Source organism: Schistocerca americana, chromosome 9, assembly GCF_021461395.2.
Source record: "Schistocerca americana isolate TAMUIC-IGC-003095 chromosome 9, iqSchAmer2.1, whole genome shotgun sequence".
Taxonomy (NCBI): Eukaryota; Metazoa; Arthropoda; class Insecta; order Orthoptera; family Acrididae; genus Schistocerca; species Schistocerca americana.
In genome coordinates, this window is record NC_060127.1 from 24,278,808 (window position 1) to 24,300,443 (window position 21,636).

Sequence of the window (21,636 nt, forward strand, 5' to 3'; positions counted from 1 at the left end):
ACCACATTCTCGCCTGCCCATAATGCGCCCTCTTTCAAACTCACTGATTCGACTGGACAGTTCGTGCGCACGCCTGTGAGTCATCCTGCACGTTGCTCGAGTCACATTGTTCCATTAACTTCGGTTTACAGCGGCAACACAGCCGCAGGCACATTTTACCTGTTGGTGGTGTTGCATTGAGATATCGATGTTGATCTTGAACAACTGGGCCGACATGATTCAAATGCTAACCATTTCTGCACAACATACTGTGGTACATGTGCTATGAATGTGAACGCCCTATCTATAGTCGTTCAAAATGTTCTGTTTCTTCTGAACATGAGTGTACATTTTTCTGTACTCCTGCACACATAAAATGAAAGTACTCACGAAACTGTGAGTTTTGACTCATAATTTGTGGCAGTGGCATGTTTCTGAGCGAAGAAATCACCATTCTACTTCCTAACAGCACAAGCAGTTAGCCTTTTTTCGAAAGTTCTAGACTTAAACAGCGTAACACTGCAAAGAATTTATAAAAAGACCATAAACACATTACATAGAATTAATCAATGGAGAAAAAAATTGTCACCAAGACACTCGATATTACATTAGTGTGGATGACAGTGAAGCGCGTTGTTTGTTGCGCAACATACGCACCATGAGTCCACAAATGATTAATGTGTACCAGCATCATCGGGACAGTTACAGCAAGAAAAGAGATAAAGTAAGTGTCCAGGAAGCGGACTGTCAACGAAGTTGGGCATGTAATTAGTTTGTATGAGGAACACCTAGAGTTATGGAATCTACTTTCTGGACTACAGGAACCGAACTACGAAGTAAAGTTGGTTGGCTGAAATGGCTGCAGTTTTTAACACCCCCACAGGATAACTTATCAGAGTATTCACAATTTAAGGGATCGGATAAAGCAGTTTTATAACTCACATTAATTAACGTAGACAAACAAGTGAAATTACGGTTTGAAAGTAATTGGTTTGGCACAGGGGTAATTGCCATTTAGCTTCAAGTATAAGTCCATATTTTTTACAGCGTGGCATTTATTGATTATATCGTTATATTCATTTACTAGCTGTTGAAAAACGGACTGTCAGGATACTACGAGTGGTTTCTTAAACTAATACCAGTAAAAATGTTCAAACAAATGTATGCCCAGAAACGATTCATTTATCATATATATACGTTATTTGGCTCCTGAACAAGTAACAGTACCAAGATGAAATCTGGTGTAATGTTATTTCATTGTAAAACCAACTACACCAAATAATAAAATAAAATAATAAATAAAATGATGGTTTAATTCGTATTTAATTGGAAGAATGCAGAAGGTTGAAATTAACAATACAGATACTCTGCAAAAGTCAGTGGAGTCCTCTAACTGGGGAGGTATCAAGAACGGTGTCCCACCAGGTTCAGTCTTGGGCCCCTTATTGTTCTTAATATTACTTGCCACTCTATATTCATGAAGATGCAAAGTTAGTTCTTTTTGCTGCTGATACAAGTATGGTAACTACACCCAACAAACAAGAATCAGCTGAGGAAATTGTAAATAATGTCTTTCAGAAAATTATTAAGTCGTTATCCGCAAATGGACTCTCACTAAATTTTGGGAAAACACAGTTTAAACAATTCTGTACTGTAAACAGCATAACACCATTGATAAATATAGATTATGAACAGAAGTCTGTTGATAAGGCAAAATATTCAAAATTTCTGGATGTGTGCACTGATGAGAAATTGAATTGGAAGAAACAAATCGATGATCTGCTGAAATGGTTGGGTTCAGCTACTTATGCTATTAGGGTTATTACAAATTTTGGAGATAAATAAATCAGTAAATTAGCCTATTATGCCTATTTTCATTCACTGCTTTTCATATGGCATCATATTTTGGCGCAATTCATCATTAAGAGAGAAAGTATTGTTGCACAAAAGCGTGTAATCATAATAATAGCTGGAGCCCACCCAAGATCACTTTGCAGACATTTATTTAAGGAACTCAGGATATTCACAATACATAGGCAATACATATATTCACACATGAAATTTGTCATTAATAACCCATCCCAATTAAAAAAACAAAAAAGAGAAGTGCATAGCTACAACAGTACAAGAAAGGATGATCTTCACTATTCTGGATTAAATCTCACTTTGGCACAGAAAGGGGTGAATTATGCTGCCACAAAAATCTTTGGTCATTTGCCAAATAGCATTAAAAGTCTGACAGATAGCCAACCAACATTTAAAAGCAAATTAAAAGAATTTCTTAATGACAACTCGTTCTACTCTATAGGTGAATTTTTAGATATGAAGTAGTAACTGTAAAAAATTTAATTAATTAATTTAGGTGAAGAAAACTTTTGTTAAAGTGACATGTTTCTCATCACTAAATGTCGTATTTATGATCTATGGAACAAGGTTTAATGTATGTATGTATGTAAATAAAAAAATACCTAATAAATTTAGTCTACTCAAGCTGCAGATAGTTTCGATTTCGAAATAATCCAACAATGTTGACACTGTACAAAATTACCAAGAATAAGCTTTATTCTTGCGTTTTTAATGATATTAGTTTCAAACATACAGAAAAATTTATTGACACTTATTAATTTATAACACTGTACTGTTAGTTTTGCCGCAAAATCGTGGATTCAGTCTCACATTGAATTTTAACTGGATGATAAGCAAACAAAATGCGATATGGCTCCATACCAGAACATCTTTAGATGTACTTAAATTGCTTAATTCTGATGGTGGGTATTTATTTCACGCAGGCGCCTCGTCTCATCTATAAAATTTTCGTTGTTTTGATAAGATGTGAAATATATCACTACGTTAACATAAACTTTTATGACCCACTGAATTCCGCGAATACTACTATAAAAATTGCTTCAGTTGTACTTTTCCACTTGTGTAACAATGTCCCGTAAGTGTTCATGTGAAAACTGTTGACATAAAAGATTTGCAAGAACATATACTGGTACCTTATGACCACATGAACCTGGTTCGTTATTAGTAACCCTCTTCTGAAGTTCGTGACGTCGAAAAATAAGAGACTTTTTGTATCGCAGAAAGTAACTACTTTATAAGCTAATTATTTTTTTTATTTCCACAGACGACAAAAACTTCAAGAGGATATGAATTTGTATGTCAGCACGGTCCAACGGAGTGCCAAGGCAACAAAGTGCACTCATGTGCAATAAAATATGTAAAAAACAAAATGCAACTTGTGAACTACGTAGCGTGTATGATGAGCGATGAGAGTGACCCTGAAGCCATTGGCGAAAAGGTGAGTCTCAGAGCGTAATTCCTCTCTCTCTCTCCTATTTGTAACTGCTGCCAACACTACACGAAACTACAGTACCACAGAGAGTGATTGGAAAGCAGAAGGTTAGTGCATGCTTCCATTCACCTGTTCTATAATGAGCCTCTGTTGTATGTCTACAAATCACATTGGTAAAGTAGGTTAACAGGCATAAAGAAGTAATTCCGCTGCTCTCACTAGTAATCTTTATTTTCATATTTGTTCTGCTATTTTTTAAATATTTTAATATATTTATTCCAGAATTTATTTATGCTTATATTTCCACATACGCCGCGTGTTTAAAAAAAACGAACTTTTGAAATAGCGCACCAAACAGCAGAGAGAGCGCGCTGCGGCTAATGAGCGCACCTAGTGGCAGGTTTAGACAACAAACTGCCATTTGCCTCGTGTCTCTCGGACAATCAACAAGCGAACCACATCCGCTGAAGTAAGCACATGTACTGTCTGGTCGTTGGATTAGTGCATTGAAGGAACTTGAAGAACAACGTGTGTATGGGAAATTCTACTACAAACTTGGCAAAACTTCCACAGACACATTTCGAATGCTTAGCGAAGCATACGGGGAGGACTGTATAAGTCGCACGCAGTGCCACGAGTGGTTTAAACGTTATCAACAGGGCAGAATGTCGGTCTGTGACGTGGACGTCCTTCCATACCAACAGATGATGGCCATGTGAATAGCGTTCGTGCTGTCATTCGCGGAAATCGTCGTTTAATGTTTGGGAAGTTGCTGAGGAGGTGGACATCAGCATAGAATTGTGCCATTAAATTTTGAGTGAAAAACTTGAGATGCGTCGTGTCAGTGCAAAATTCGTACCGCTTTTGTTGACTGGAGATTAGGCGATGAGACATGGGTGTACAGCTATGATGCTGAAACGAAAATGCAGTCGTCGCTGTGGGTGGGCAAAGGGTGACCTCGTCCACAAAGAGTATACATGAGTCAGTCAAAGATTAAGGTGATATTGGTCGTGTTTTTTGATTACAAAGGCATTGCCCATCACGAATTTATACCACAGGGTCAGATAGTAAACAAGGAGGTCTACTAGGGAAACCCAGTGTGCATGAGGGATGATGTGCGCAGGGACTGGACATTCATCATTTATGATGGTTTTCATCAACTGAGGAAGGCCGAGCGCTTTACCTAGTCACGTCAACTGTTACTCTGCGGCATTCTGTAACAGTTCTCTATATAATATGACATGTCATTTATATACACCGGAAGATGCGACTTAAAAGCTGCCAAACCGGTTGTGTAGGACTCTAATCGACTTAAATAACTACAGCTGCAGAGGACTACTACACTTTTCATTCAGTTCTATATTTTAAGTTTTAACCCTTGTATTTAAACGTCCTTTGTACCGTAGGAATTGGTCATTCAATCAAGTGTAACTATTTTAGCTCTAAATTACAATGAAATGAACACCCTTAGCTGCTTACAGGCGTTGACATACGTCAACGGGGACAGATGAAAATGTGTGCCCCGACCAGGACTCGAATCCGGGATCTCCTGCTTACATGGCAGACGCTCTATCCATCTGAGCCACAGAGGACACAGAGGATAGCGCGACTGCAGGGATTGATCTCTGGCACGCCTGCCGGGAAACCCACATGTCCGAAAGAACAGATACCATCTTAGTATATATATATAAGGCTCACCGGCCACTTGACCATCTTCTTATTCTGTGCGAATGCACAAACAGCGCCCGAACTCTTACGGGAATCGGCAATGCGCCACGAGTAATGAATATAATGGTCGGGGGCACTACGAATGTAGTGCAGGACAATACGTTGAGAATGTGGGTTTCGCGGGAGGTGTGCCAGAGATCAATCCCTGCAGTCGCGCTATCCTCTGTGTCCTCGGTGGCTCAGATGGATAGAGCGTCTGCCATGTAAGCAGGAGACCCCGGATTCGAGTCCCGGTCGGGGCACACATTTTCATCTGTCCCCGTTGACGTATGTCAACGCCTGTAAGCAACTAAGGGTGTTCATTTCATTGTAATTTCATTCTAACGAGCTGCTTGGCACATCTTAGTGTATATATATATATATATATATATATATATATATATATATATATATATATATTAGCTCTATCTGGCCTAATTTTAAAATTATGTGTAACGATTTCGTCAGGACGATGAAGTCAAGTTATATGTACATTAATAATATGTTTTTTTTATTCAAAAAGAGAACTCTATTACCTTTTGGATGTCACAGATCTCATAAGGAGGAGGAAGGGGAGTTAGCTCAAGAAAAGATGTTTGTAAATCCTACTCGCTAACACGTGCAAAACTGTTGATATACACCCACCTAGATTACTAGGATTGTGAAAATCCACTGAAGAGATAACTTTTGTAACATTACAAGACTCCTTTTACAAGCTGAAACATAGACGCGAACATAATCCAGGAATTATAGGATTTCTTTCTTGAATTCCTGTGAATGACCACAAACATTGATTTCCTTTCAAAGTGGGATCATCGTAAGATATAAACAGAGTTGTGTATTACAATACAGTCAGTGTGACAGCGCTGCAGTTCACATCGTGATTTTTCTCAGCACTGTGGCCTGTCCTGCATTGTATTACTACACCTAACTTTGTTTACATTTCATTACGATACCACTTTGGCTTAATCAGGATAATATAAGACCTCTTGTGTTTTTTTTACGGACCTGGTTATTATCCATAGAAGTCTTACGACAATTTGTCTGTGATCGTTGACTGTAATTAAGGAAAGAAGTTATTACATAACGTTTCGGCTGGACAGCTTCGTAGATAAGACAAATTCTTAACACTGTAGTTGCGAAACTCAGCTCGCTCTGTACCTCCATGAGATGCGCAGTGCTGAAGACAACGGCGCTTAGGCTCTTGGCATCATGCCGCACAGCCGTTTAGTGAAAAAAGAACAAGCCCATCAAGTATCGGACTGGATTTGCAACTGGATTCAAAAGTTCCTTGCAGAGAGAATTCAACACATCGCTCTTAACGGAACGAAATCAACAGATGTAAATGTAATTTCCGAAGTACCTCAGTGAAGTGAGACAGGACCGTTACTGCTCAAAACATAAATAGACGATCTAGTAAAAAGCGTCGGAAGCTCTCTAAGATGGATCACAGATGACGTGGCTGTGCATAAGGAAGTAGCAAAGCCACGATACAGTGCCGAATTGCATAATGACCGGCAGAGAATTGATCCTGAACATAAATAAATATAACATATCGCGCATACATAGGAAAAGAAATCCACTGCTTCACAACTACAATGTTGACAACTAATTGCTGGAAACAGTAACATCCGTAAAATATCTAGGAGTAACTATCCAGAGCGACCTTTAGCGGAATGACCACATAAAACAAATAGTAGGCAAAGCAGATGCCAGAGTGAGATTCACAGGAAGAATGTTAAGAAAATGTAACTCATCCAAGAAGGAAGTGGCTTATAAGGCGCTTGTTTGACCAATTCTTGAGAATTGTTCATCTGTCTGGAATCCTTACCAAGTAGGACCGATAGAAGACATAGTGAAGATCCAACAAAGAGTGGCACGTTTCATCACGGGATCGTTATAGATATGCTCAGACATTACAAGAGAGGCGTTGGGCATCAACAGGGAGATTTACTGTTGAACTTTCGAGACAGCACTTTCCTCGAAGAGTCGGATAATATATTGCTTCCTCTCACATACATCTCGCGAAATAAACGATATGAGAAAATTCGAGAAATTGGAACTAATAGGAGGGGGAGGAGGAGGAGATTTAGTGTTTAACGTCCCGCCGACAACGAGGTCATTAGAGACGGAGCGCAAGCTCGGATTAGGGAAGAATGGGGAAGGAAATCGGCCGTGCCCTTTCAAAGGATCCATCCCGGCACTTGCCTGAAGCGATTTAGGGAAATCACGGAAAACCTAAATCAGGATGGCCGGAGACGGGATTGAACCGTCGTCCTCCCGAATGCGAGTCCAGTGTGCTAACCACTGCGCCACCTCGCTCGGTAATTAGAACTAATACAGAGGCTTCCCGACAATCATTCTTCAAACGCACCATTCGCGAGTGGAACAGGGAACAGGGCATCAAAATGGCTCTGAGCACTATGAGACTTAACTTCTGTGGTCATCAGTCCCCTAGAACTTAGAACTACTTGAACCTAACTAACCTAAGGACATCACACCCATCCATGCTCAAGGCAGGATTCGAACCTGCGACCGTAGCGGTCGCGCGGTTCCAGACTGAAGCGCCTAAAACCGCTCGGCCACAGCGGCCGGCAACAGGGGATCAGTTAGTGGTACCAGAAGTACACTCCGTCAGTACGATGTAGCTGTAGGTGTAGATCACTGTATTAACGAATGTCACCAACCATTGATTGTGTACAACAGCTTCTGCAACAAAAGCAGAGGCGTCATTAAAAATTTACGAACTAGCCAGCTACTGAAGGTATAGAATTATCGATAAGCAATTCAAACTCGATAATTTAGTTAATGTATAAATATTCGTGGACAGCTTAGATTAGATTAGATTAATACTAGTTCCATGGATCATGAATACGATATTTCGTAATGATGTGGAACGAGTCGAATTTTCTAATACATGACATAATTAGGTTAATTTAACAACATACTTATGCTAATATAACAACTTTATTTTTTGTGTTTTTTGTTTTTCTTTATTTTTGATCTTTATTTTTTATTTTTTAAATATTTTTTTTTCTTTTTTTTCTTAATTTATATCTAAAAATTCCTCTATGGAGTAGAAGGAGTTGTCATTCAGAAATTCTTTTAATTTCTTCTTAAATACTTGTTGGTTATCTGTCAGACTTTTGATACTATTTGGTAAGTGACCAAAGACTTTAGTGCCAGTATAATTCACCCCTTTCTGTGCCAAAGTTAGATTTAATCTCGAATAGTGAAGATCATCCTTTCTCCTAGTATTGTAGTTATGCACACTGCTATTACTTTTGAATTGGGTTTGGTTGTTAATAACAAATTTCATAAGAGAGTATATATACTGAGAAGCTACTGTGAATATCCCTAGATCCTTAAATAAATGTCTGCAGGATGATCTTGGGTGGACTCCAGCTATTATTCTGATTACATGCTTTTGTGCAATAAATACTTTATTCCTCAGTGATGAATTCCCCCAAAATATGATGCCATATGAAAGCAATGAGTGAAAATAGGCGTAGTAAGCTAATTTACTAAGATGTTTATCACCAAAATTTGCAATGACCCTTATTGCATAAGTAGCTGAACTCAAACGTTTCAGCAGATCATCAATGTGTTTCTTCCAATTTAATCTCTCATCAATGGACACACCTAAAAATTTGGAATATTCTACCTTAGCTATATGCTTCTGATTAAGGTCTATATTTATTAATGGCGTCATACCATTCCCTGTACGGAACTGTATGTACTGTGTCTTATCAAAATTCAGTGAGAGTCCATTTACAAGGAACCACTTAGTAATTTTCTGAAAGACAGTATTGACAATTTCATCAGTTAATTCTTGTTTGTCAGGTGTGATTACTATACTTGTATCATCAGCAAAGAGAACTAACTTTGCCTCTTCATGAATATAGAATGGCAAGTCATTAATATATAATAAGAACAACAAAAGGACCCAAGACTGACCCTTGTGGAACCCCATTCTTGATAGTTCCCCAGTTTGAGGAATGTGCTGAACTTTGCATGTTACGAGAACTACTTATTTCAACTTTCTGCACTCTTCCAGTTAGGTACGAATTAAACCATTTGTGCACTGTCCCACTCATGCCACAATACGTGAGCTTGTCTAGCAGAATTTCATGATTTACACAATCAAAAGCCTTTGAGAGATCACAAAAAATCCCAATGGGTGGTGTTCGGTTATTCAGATCATTCAAAATTTGACTGGTGAAAGCATATATGGCATTTTCTGTTGAAAAACCTTTCTGGAAACCAAACTGACATTTTGTTAGTACTTCATTTTTACAGATATGTGAAGCTACTCTTGAATACATTACTTTCTCAAAAATTTTGGATAAATCCAAAATTTTGGATAAATCCAAAGTAAAGCCAACACATGTCAAGTGATGCAGACTCACCAGTGTAGAACTAGGCGAGGAGGACTGCGTTTTCAATAAAGATGCAGTAACAGCAGAGAGGTTCCGTCAGTAGAGCTCGATGACTGGACGAGTACTAGTCATCGGATGTCACCTGAGTAACACCTCTTGTGAAATAACTAACATTATTAAATCTTTGAAAAATAAATGTTCTGTTGGAGTAGATGACATCTCTAGTAAGATATTAAAACAAAGTGGAGTAACTACAGGTGATGTTTTGAGTCACATATGTAATGCATCACTAACTCAAGGTATTTTCCCAGACAGGTTGAAATATGCCATTGACTGGCCTCTCTACAAAAATGGGGACACACAGGCGTCAATAATTATCGGCCAGTATCCTTGCTTACAGCATATTCAAAAATCTTCGAGAAAATAATGTACTCAAGATTGGTTAGCCATCTCAACTGTAATGGGATACTTAGTAAATCACAGTTCGGATTTCAAAAATGCTGTTCCACTGAGACAGCAATATACAATTTCACTGTCCACATAGTAGAGTCTTTAAATAGTTAAATGTCACCAATAGGAATTGTCTGTGACTTGTCCAAAACATTTGATTGTGTGAACCATGACATTACTTTACAGAAATTACATTTCTATGGCATAAATGGAATAGCATATGAGTGGTTTAAGTCATACCTACAGAACAGGAAACAAAAAGTTTCTTTATATGGGTCAAGTGATTTAAATAAGTTTTCCACTTCATCTAACTGGCGTGAAATGACATTAGGTGTTCCACAGGGTTCAATCATGGGTCCTCTTCTGTTCTTGATATATGTGAACGAACTCCCTTCTTATCTGAAGCAAGAAGCTGAACTGATACTGTTTGCTGATGATACAAGCATCATTATTAATCCATAAAAGAAACTCCAATTGAAAATGATACAAATAAGTTCTTTGGAAAAGTTATTAATTGGTTTTCTGCAAATGGGCTTGCTCTAAACTTTGAAAAATGCAGTACATCCAATTTTCTGCTGCAAAAAGTACAGTTCCTTCAATAAATATAAAACATCAACAGAAATTAGTAGACAGGGTACAGCATACTAAGTTTTTGGGAGTACATATAAATGAGAATCTTAATTGGAAAATTCATATTTTGGATCTTCTAAAGCAACTAGGTTCAGCAACTTTTGCAAATCAGAATAATTGCCAATTTTGAGGATATAGAAATTAGTAAGCTAACATACTTAGCATATTTTCACTCCCTGATGTCATATGGAATAATATTTTGGGGTATCTCAACGCTTAGACAAAAAATATTCACTGCTCAAAAGAAAATGGTTAGAATAACATGTTGGGTTCATAGTCACACATCTTATAGGCATCTTTTTAAAAGATTGGGAATTTTTACAACAGCCTCACAGTACATTTACTCACTAATGAAATTTGTTCTCAATAATATGGACCAGTTTGAAAACAACAGTGACATTCATGATTACAATACCAGAAAAAAGAAAGACTTAAATATCTTTTACTCAATGTATCTTTGGCACAGAAAGGGGTATAATATGCTGCTATAAAAATTTTCTGACAAATTACCAGATGAAATAAAATCTCTGACAGATAGCAGTAATAGCATCAAAAATAAATTGAAATCATATCTCCTTGACAATTCCATCTGTACCATAGATGAATTCTTGAATAGCTATAAATAAATCTACTAATATAGTATATGCATGTTGTTCCATTTAAGCGAATGGGGTAAATAATAGAAATATTAATCTTTAACACAACTAACTAACTAACAGATCCACAAGAAACATTTCAATCCTTCAGAGACTGCCAAAGTCGACTGTTGGTGGTGTCACTGTGAAATGGAAACGCGAAGGAAGGACCATGGCTAAACCGAGCCCAGGCAGACATCATGTAGTGGTGGACAGGGACCGTCGAGCACTATGAAGGGAGGCTGTAAGAAAATGCATGAAATCAGCGAAAGAAATCACTCGTGAGTTCCAAACTGCTATGAGGCACGGGGAGTTAAAGGAAAAGACTCGTGGTCAAGCAGCTTCTCATAAGCCACACTTCTGCAGTCAACGCTAAGTGAGGCTTGATGCGGTGTAGACTGACGCTACTGGACAGTGGACGATTGAAAAAGAGTGATTTGGAGCGATGAATCACACTGTACCCTGTGGTAAACCGATAGCAGGATGTGGTTTTGTCGAATTCCTGGAGAACATCACCTGCCATCAGGTGTAATGTCAGCTGTGAAGTGTGGAGAAGGCAGTGTTACGGGATGGGGGTATTTTTTGTGGCTAGAATGTGGTCCCCTTACTGAAGGAAACGCTAAATGTGGAAGCTTATGAATACATTTGACAACATTGTGTACAGCGCACAATACAGGAACGGTTTGTGGGCGAGGATTGTCTGTACCAGCATGACATCACCCCTTGTCATAAAGTTGCATTGGTTGAGGCAACTGTTTGTGGATAATGACATACCTGAAATGGATTTTCCTGCCCAGAGTCCCCACCCTACCCCAATGGAACGCCGTTTGGATAAGTTATAACGTCCACTTCAGTCCAGACCATAGTATCCAACACCTCTGAGGTTTTGGCTCCTAAGGAAAATACAAAGATTGGTGTCAAGCAATTGGTGACACGCAAATAATCAGTGTCCCTCAATGTATACAGTTTCCATGCAAGTGAATGACACTGTTCACAAGCGATGGCTCATCTTCCAGTGCGGCTCTTCTAGTGCGGCCGAGGCTAGGCGACTCACCGTTTTTATTCTCCTCGTGTAGAGGCCGCTCCTGTCGTGGTGACGTCATAGTAAGCAGGCTATTGGCTGACGTCGTTTCACAGCCCTCTCTGCTGTATCGTTCTTGATTTTCGTGCCGGCACCTGTCGTTGGGCCGAAACACGTCGGACAAAGACTGTTTATCGACAGTCAAATAAAAGAAATGTGTAATTTACTCATGAGTCCAGTACTTCTTCTCAGCTTCATTGCACACAAAATAATTGTGTCCATACTTAGCAACGTTTTTAAAAGCCAGTAGGAAGACAAATAATCGCGAATCACAACGTGGGAGATCGTTTAGATGAGTCGAAAACAGATGTGCATCCTGAAATCCAGCACTCAGAACTACACTAACTAGCAACGCAAATCCTACAGCTCACAACCTGAACATCGTTCCTATAAAGTTGAGCACTCAACGGAAAACACACTCATATTCAGAAAAAACAGAACACCTTGAACGACTAGAGATAAGACGTTTATATTCACAGGACTTGTACATTAGTATGTTCTGCAGAATGGATTAGCATGTGATCCATGCCGGTCCCATGATTCAAGGTCAACATCGATATCGCGGCGTAACACCACGTACAGGTAGAATGTGCGTGCGGCTCTCCTTGCCGCTATAAACCGGAAGTGATGTAAGAGTGTGACTTGAACAGACGTGCAGGATGCCTCGCTGACGTATGTGCGTACTGTACCGTCAGATCAGTGAGTTTGAAAGAGGGCGCTTTATTGGAATTATAAAATGTCATGCATCCATCCAGGAAAGTGCTGCTTGTGTCAGCACGGTCAAAACGGTAGGGCTCGTCCGGGATTTGAAGCCGGGACCTCATAGTGGGTGTGCAGTACCTGTCCCTTAAGCGAATTGAAAATCCTATTCCCTCTCTTTATTCCCATTTATTTTTAACGACTGTTGCTCCTGATCGCTAGATTGACTCTTTTTGTGCACACAGCCACCGGATCTGTGAACGTCCTTCATAACACGCGCAAATATCGAAGGGTAAACAGCGATGGCACCACGATTTTGCCGGAGCCAGAGTGTTGTGCTGCCTGAAAAATGTCACGCGATATGCTACATGAAATGTCGCGCTGTTCCAGATACTTCCGAGAAGGAGCGAGCAAATTCGAGTGACAGGCCGGGCCTGCACACGTTGCACGCGGGAAGTATGGCACGTCATGGCACGCCCTCATGCAGATATTCCAACTGAACGGAAGAAATGTATATTTGACTTCACTATATTGACCAAAATGACTGATTACGAAATTTTCTCTATTGTAATAAATAATAAAATGTTCATTCAATAATTATCATGCAAAATAAAAATAACAATATTCGAATATACGGTCCAATATATCGAACCAAACACAACCCCGTATAATGTTGTTCATCAGTTGCTACACTGTCTTGCTCATAATTTTCTCAGTGAAGCCCAACAGTTGGCAGCACGTGCAAATGATGGAAAGATTGAATACTCACAAATGTATGCTCCAGGTTACCATTGGTAAAAAATACTTCTGTTGCAGCTAGGACACAGTAACATTTAATGTGCACAATTATAGTCCGAGGGTCCGAAAAGGTTAATTATAACCATCCCGTCTGCCCCCATTAGCTGAGTGGTCAGCGAGGCGGCCAAGGGGCCCGATTCCCGGCTGGGGCAGGAGATTTTTCTCCGCTCAGGGACTGGATGTTGTATGGTCCTCATCATCATTTCATCCCCGTCTCTGAAGTGCAAGTCGCCCAATGTGGCGTCGAATGTAATAAGTACTTGCCCTGAATGGGGGACTGCCGGCCCACAATGCCGTACGCTCATTGCATTTTTCATAACCATCCTGCATATCTGCCGAACGCCGTTGCTGGCGCGCACTATCCGCCAAAGGAATTAAAAGGTGATTACATCAAATCACGCCACGTTGTGTCTTGGGGAGGAAATATTTAGATGAAGATTTTGGATCTTTTCTGTCGATGCGGTGTCAAATTGAAGCTTTCACTGGTCACTTTTTTTTTTCTTTTGTCCTTTATGTTTATTTCAGCAAATAGTTCTTGTTCTGCCATTATTAAATTTCCAAAATCTACAAACCCTTCGTTTTTCACTGGTTCCAGTGCGCCCAATTGACGGATATTCCGTGGAAGCCGATACTGAAGTGTTCGAGGGGAAGAGAGGGGACTGAATTGCTGAAGGCCAATGGTGACTTGACAGAGGCCCTAGGCCCTGAGATGGAAGGTGTACCAGCCATCACATTCAACGGGGTAAGTGGGACTGTTGTCCCATCGCAAGACTCAATGCATTAAAGCGCTACAGTGCACCACATGAGTTTCTTTTGCCAGTTTTATCATGCTGGACTACTTGAGTACAAACAGAGTGTATTCAGCTAATAAATGCCTACTGCTGTGTCTTCTTAATAAAAAACACTCTAGTTGAAATATATCATGTTACTGAACATAATCCATCAGTCCAAAAAGTTACGAGATCCCCCTCCCTGTTTCTGTCCTTTTCCCAGGCTTCCTCTCCCCCCCCCTTCCATCCTGTTTTTCCCCTCCTGTCCTCTCTCTGCCTCCCTTCTCTCCCCCGAGTCCTTTTGCATTCCCCTCCTCTGCCTTTCCCCACTCCCTCTCGCGTCTGCCCTACCCCCTTATGAGTCCTCTCCCTCCGTCGGTTCCCCCCCCCCCCCCACTTCGTTTTTCCTCTCCTCACCCTTCTTTTCCACTCGTCTTGTCCAGGTCCCCCCCCATCTGCCCTTGGCTGTGGTGTGTCATCTTCGTGCCAACTTTTAAGTGCAGTGTTTCAAGTGAGTGTTAAGTGTTCTGCGTCTTTTCCAAAGTGTTACAAACGGAAATCATACTGTCGCTGGGTGTGATTTTTATATCTCTTGCGAACTGAAACCAGACTGTCGCCGTGTTTTTTTTTAATTGTCTGTCTACTATTTTACCTGTTACTTCCTGTGTATTTTATTAGCATTGCCAACCCTTTGTTTTATGTTTTAACTTCCACAATTTTTCGCAATTTTACAATTTAAGTCATCGTTTTTATCGCCTGCTTTTATTGTTTATTATCTTCTTCTTATGTTTTAAAAATTCTGTAGGCTGAAGAGCGGCGTACTAAGCTGCTGCCAGCCCGCCCCCTTCGGGGGGAATCAAAACTCAATAAAGGGGGGAAAAAAGCTATGAGACAAGTTTAGTGAAAAATAGAGAAAAGCTCCACGTGTTGTAAGTAATTTCCTCACAGTTGAGTGGAACACAGAGAACGTTCACACGATCATGCGAAACGTCAGATGTCGTCCGACTCGCACGCCACATTCGCTCAAATGTCAGTTTTGTCATCAAAGCGTTGAGCCTTCATGTGAATATCCACACTATGTCGTTATGTGGTAATTCTATATTAGTAACATGACAACAACAAGTCTCTTCACCCATGATGACTTTTTCCAAAAAAAAAAAAACAATGTTCGTGTTTTCGGTTCAGTCAAGTAGTGGTTGGCGCCCACACGTCGCTATTTTTGAATGGAAGTCAAGGTGTGCGGGGTTAGCTTTTCACACACTTTTCTCTTCTTCAAAACGTTATGGAGAATGTCTTCTATTCTGTACTTAGGCATGTTCTGTTCCTTGCCCCCCGGCGATTTAGAACACATCATCACTGGCACACTACAGCCGCACGTCCACCACTTAACAATGCCATCTCGAAACTGAATAGTCGAATACATATGTCTGTTGCTTACAGTTGTTAGTTCCAACTGCCACCGTAGTCACTGCGCTGACGTCTCCTCTACACCAGTGAAAAAATCAGTGTCTGGACTTTATGGACAGACGGTGCATAGATGAGGTGTACTTTTTGTTTTATTGCTGGGCTAGTAACGACCACATGACCACCTACAGCTGATTCTTATTGTATATATTGTCTAATTATGACATTGCAAAGGCATTTTCTGAAAAGGTTCATGTTAATTACCCAATTTGTATTCTTCTTCTTGTCCTCCTCTTGCATGCTTCTCTTTTCTCCCAGAGTCTATCGTCTCCTTCCAGGCCTCCACCTGGTCTCTTCATCTTGTTCGTGGTCTTCCATTTGGTCTTTGTCCAGATTCTGTCCATTCTAGGGCTCTTCTCCGAAGCCTTTCTGGTCCCATTCTTTTCATGTGACCAAACCATTTAACGCTATTACTCCTCCTGGTTCCTCTTATGGCCTTGATCTGCAGGGTGTTTCGTATTATTTCATTCCTTATCCTGTCCCTTCTCGTCTTACCCAGGATCTCTGGTGGGATGTACATCTCTGTCACTTGCATTCACCTGAGATATTTCTTTGTCCAAATGCAACATTCTGATCTGCAGCTCAAAACTGGCAAATAATATGACTTGTACATCATGATCTTTGCTTTGGCATAATAAAATTTCGAATAATTTTCTATTCTCTCCGAAATTTCATCCTCGATGTTTTCTTTCTGGTTTAATTTATTTCCTAGATGCTCTAAAGCATATTTTTTCTCAATAATTTTTCCATTGCAAGTTACATCCTTCCTTTTCTCTTTTTACCTGACAATTTTTATTACTTCACTTATTGTTAAGCTTATTTCCATGCCTGCCTCTTCAATTACTCTCTGTCGTGCGTTTAGTTGTTCTTCCTATTTCTGCTCATTTTCTTCATCATCACATTATATGCATATGTTATGATTTTCATACCATCTGCTGTTGGCCCTTGGTTAACTTTCCTTATGATGTTGCCCTTGACTACATTAAAAAGCACTGGTGAGAGAATACGTCCTTGCTGAACGCCCATTTCTTTACTACTGTCTATTATAACATAACTAAGACATTTTTTGTGCATGTTTGTGATTCTCAGTTGCATTCCATTTGACAGTTCCAGTCTACTCAGACCGTCTATTCTAAGAGTATCATAAAACTTTTTTATATCTATGAATGAAACTTCTATGTCCCAAATTCCCATTTCTTTTCTGCAACCTGTCTGGCTACATGTATGGCATCTACAGTTGATCTTTTAGGTCGAAATCCTTGTTGTTATTCTTGTCTTAATTGTGGTTCTATCTTATTCCTCATTTTCTGTAAAATTATCTTATCATAAATCTTCATGCAGGAGCACAGTAGTGCAAGCCTCTGTAATTCTCACAGAGCGCCTTGTTACCCATCTTAGAAGTATGTACAATAATTGTCATTGTCCAGCCATCAGGATTCCTTCCATGTCCATACTATTCTCCTCATCTACAGGGTGTTACAAAAAGGTACGGCCAAACTTTCAGGAAACATTCCTCACACACAAAAAAAGAAAATATGTTATGTGGACATGTGTCCGGAAACACTTACTTTCCATGTTAGAACTCATTTTATTACTTCTCTTCAAATCACATTAATCATGGAATGGAAACACACAGCAACAGAACGTACCAGCGAGACTTCAAACACTTTGTTACAGGAAATGTTCAAAATGTCCTCCGTTAACGAAGATACATGCATCCACCCTCCATCGCATGGAATCCCTGATGCGCTGATGCAGCCCTGGAGAATGGCGTATTGTATCACAGCCGTCCACAATACGAGCACGAAGAATCTCTACATTTGGTACCGGGGTTGCGTAGACAAGAGCTTTCAAATGCCCTCATAAATGAAGGTCAAGAGGGTTGAGGTCGAGATCGTGGAGGCCATGGAATTGGTCCGCCTCTACCAATCCATCGGTCACCGAAACTGTTGTTGAGAAGCGTACGAACACTTCGACTGAAATGTGCAGGAGCTCCATCGTGTATGAACCACATGTTGTGTCGTACTTGTAAAGGCACATTTTCTAGCAGCACAGGTAGAGTACCCCGTATGAAATCGTGATAACGTGCTCCACTGAGCGTAGGTGGAAGAACATGGGGCCCAATCAAGACATCACCAACAATGCCTGCCCAAACGTTCACAGAACATCTGTGTTGATGACGTGATTGCACAATTGCGTGCGGATTCTCGTCAGCCCACACATGTTCATTGTGAAAATTTACAATTTGATCACGTTGCAATGAAGCCTCATCCGTAAAGAGAACATTTGCACTGAAATGAGGATTGACACATTGTTGGATGAACCATTCACAGAAGTGTACCCGTGGAGGCCAATCAGCTGCTGATAGTGCCTGCACACGCTGTACATGGTACGGAAACAACTGGTTCTCCCGTAGCACGTGGTCAACGTTACCTTGTACAGCAGCAACTTCTCTGACGCTGACATTAGGGTTATCGTCAACTGCTCGAAGAATTGCCTCGTTCATTGCAGGTGTCCTCGTCGTTCTAGGTCTTCCCCAGTCGCGCGCGAGTCATAGGCTTGAATGTTCCGTGCTCCCTAAGACACCGATCAATTGCTTCGAACGGCTTCCTGTCGGGACACCTTCGTTCTGGAAATCTGTGTCAATACAAACGTACCGCGCCACGGCTATTGCCCCGTGCTAATCCATACATCAAATGGGCATCTGCCAACTCCGCATTTGTAAACATTGCACTGACTGCAAAACCACGTTCGTGATGAACACTAACCTGTTGATGCTACGTACTGATGTGCATGATGCTAGTACTGTAGAGCAATGAGTCGCATGTCAACACAAGCACCAAAGTCAACATTACCTTCCTTCAATTGGGCCAACTGGCGGTGAATCGAGGAAGTACAGTACATACTGACGAAACTAAAATGAGCTCTAACATGGAAATTAAGCGTTTCCGGAGACATGTCCACATAACATCTTTTCTTTATTTGTGTGTGAGGAATGTTTCCTGAAAGTTTGGCCGTACCTTTTTGTAACACCCTGTATAGCCTCTGAATTCCGACAGGTCGTGCGGCCTTGATCATTTCCACTGTAACATCATCTACTCCAGGAACTTTGCAAATTTTCATTTCTAATATAATTTCCTCTACGTCCATCTGCAGATCTTCTCTTTCTGTTTCCTCTATGATGGTTACATTTCTTTCATCTCCCTCTGTCTTATGAAGTGTATTTGTTTCATCCTGTCCTTCATATAATTTTTGAAAATATTCGGTCTAGACTTTCAAAGCTTTCTTTTCCCTCCATGTGGGTTTTCCTTCTTTGTTGATAACGTTTGGAGTATTTTCTGTTTTGCATCGTTGTGTTACCTAATATGCAGTGTAATATCTTCTTGTCATCCTTAAAATTCTCTTCTATTTCTTTTGTGAATTTTTTCCAAGACATCTTACCAAGTTTTCCCTTGCTGCTCTGCTCAGTCGTTTCCATTTGCCTGTGTTATGTTCCGTTCCGATATTGAACCACTCGCTCCATTCGTTATTCTTCATCTTGACAGCTTCTGCCGTTCTCTCACTAGACCCTGGAGATCCTTCGTGTCTGACTCGTATTGATGTCCTTCCACACTGTAGTCAGCATAGAATCTTTTATGTTGCGCAATTTTCTTTTCCTCGATTTCGCTAATTAGGCGTCAAGTGACAATAGTAATTTCCTGTTATCTGCTATTCTTTCTTTTCCTACAGTAGTCTTTAATCTTTTTACCATTTCCCTTTTTTCTTTCTCCAAACCATTTCTCACGTCTTCACGTACGTATTGTGCCTGGAAAGCCTTCAAAATTTAAGACTTTCCCTCTGCAAACATTTTTCTGCTGCTTCTTATGCTTTGGTGGTGTGTATTTGTAAATCTTTATTGTTATTTCCTTTTCCCAGAAAAAAGAAGGCAGTTAATATCCCGTCGACATCGAGGTCATTAGACACGGAGTTCATGCTCGGAATGTTCCAAGAACGGGGAAGAATATCGACCCTATCCTTCGAAAGGAACCATCACGGCGTTTGCCTGGAATGGTTTAGGGGACACATGGAAAACGTAAAGCTGGTTGGACGGACAGGTATTCGAACCGTCGTTCTCCTGGTTGCGGGTCCAGTGTGCTGAAACTGCGCCACCTCGCTCGGTCCGTTTCCAAAAGATACTTGAAGATTGGTCTTGTCAGCCTATTGTGATTCATCCTGTACAAACTGCAAAAAATACCAGTGTTCTTTCCCTTACTGTTTTCACAGCTTCTGCTCTATCTTGATGTATTTCGTTATTGCTTCTTATAATTTCCATGCATCTGTGCTTATTAGCCTAAAATTTTCCTCGCCATTCTTCTCTCTAATATTTGTAGTTTTTCTAATTCATAATTAAGTACTAGAAGCATTACTTGCATGTTGTAATACCCTACTTAAACATTTCTTCATATACACTTGCTATTATAAATATGTATTGTAGTTCTTTATCCTTATTTCCATTCCAATGGGTTTTGTATCTCTTGTTCTTTTTTGGCATATGCTAATGACGTGCGCTGATTATGTTCATGTGACTATACAATTATATGCTGATTACCATGCTCGCATAATTGAATAATTACATGAACGTTACCAGCAAACGTCCTTGGCATGTGCTACAAAATTACCGTTCTCTAGAGCACGTTGTTTTGAAACCATGTACAACTTTTGCTTATCATTCTATAAGAGTGGTTTGACCTTCGATCTATTTTCAGAAACTGGGCGATCAGTTAGCTGCAGTAAACGACTTCTGGGGCGAACTTTGCAAACATTTCCCGGTGAGTATGAAGTTTTCATTATTGGAACAATGCGTCTATCTGTCATGTCTACTTCTAAGCATTCTTACGTGACGAATTTCTTTGTTTGCGAGATTTTCTTTCCATGCATTTGTACTCCTGTGAACGCAAAGCGACCAGAGTTCGGAAGATAAAAACTCTGGATGATTTACATCTATTGACCTATACGAAATAAAATCGTCATAACTCCTGAACGGTTTGGGTTAGGAGGTTCAAACTGTACTGTTGACCGCAGAGTATGATGGGAGTTAGTATGGGCATGCATGGTTTGTTTTAGCGACGAAGCCCACTTTCATTTGGAGGGGCTCTTCAATAATCAAAATTAGCGCATTTGGGGGACTGAGAATCCCGCACTTCGCGATCGAGAAGTCTCTTCGCCCTCCACAGGTGACTGCGTGGTGTGCAGTGTCCAGTCACGGAATAATCGGTGCGATATTCAAATGGCTCTGAGCGCTATGGGACTCAACTGCTGAGGTCGTAAGTCCCCTAGAACTTAGAACTACTTAAACCTAACTAAACTAAGGACATCACACACATCCATGCCCGAGGCAGGATTCGAACCTGCGACCGTAGCGGTCGCGCGGTTCCAGACTGTAGCGCCTAGAACCGCTCGGCCACTACGGCCGGCTGGTGCGATATTCCTTGATGGCACGGTGACTGCTGCACGACACGTGAGGGTTTTGGAAGACGATTTCTCTCCATTATCCGAACAGACCTTGATTTCGACAAGATGTGGTTCATACAAGACGGGGCTCGACCCCATCGAAGCAGGAGAGTGTTTGATGTCCTGGAGGAGCACTTTGGAGACCGCATTCTGGCTCTGGTGTACCCAGAGGCCACTGGCATGGGCCTCAACTGGCCACCGTATTCTCCGGATCTGGACACGTGCGATTCCTTTTTGTAGGGCAATATTAAAGACA

General features: G+C 40.6%; 1 protein-coding gene across 1 annotated transcript in view; it reads left to right on the plus strand.

Moving 5' to 3' along the window:
- LOC124551112 (gamma-interferon-inducible lysosomal thiol reductase-like) overlaps positions 1-21,636 on the plus strand; it is a 67,113-nt gene that overhangs the window by 32,385 nt on the left and 13,092 nt on the right. Inside the window, exons 3-5 of the mRNA XM_047126051.1 lie at positions 3,110-3,283; positions 14,252-14,398; positions 20,636-20,698. Coding sequence (XP_046982007.1) covers positions 3,110-3,283; positions 14,252-14,398; positions 20,636-20,698 — 384 coding nt within the window. The remainder of the gene's footprint in view (positions 1-3,109; positions 3,284-14,251; positions 14,399-20,635; positions 20,699-21,636) is intronic.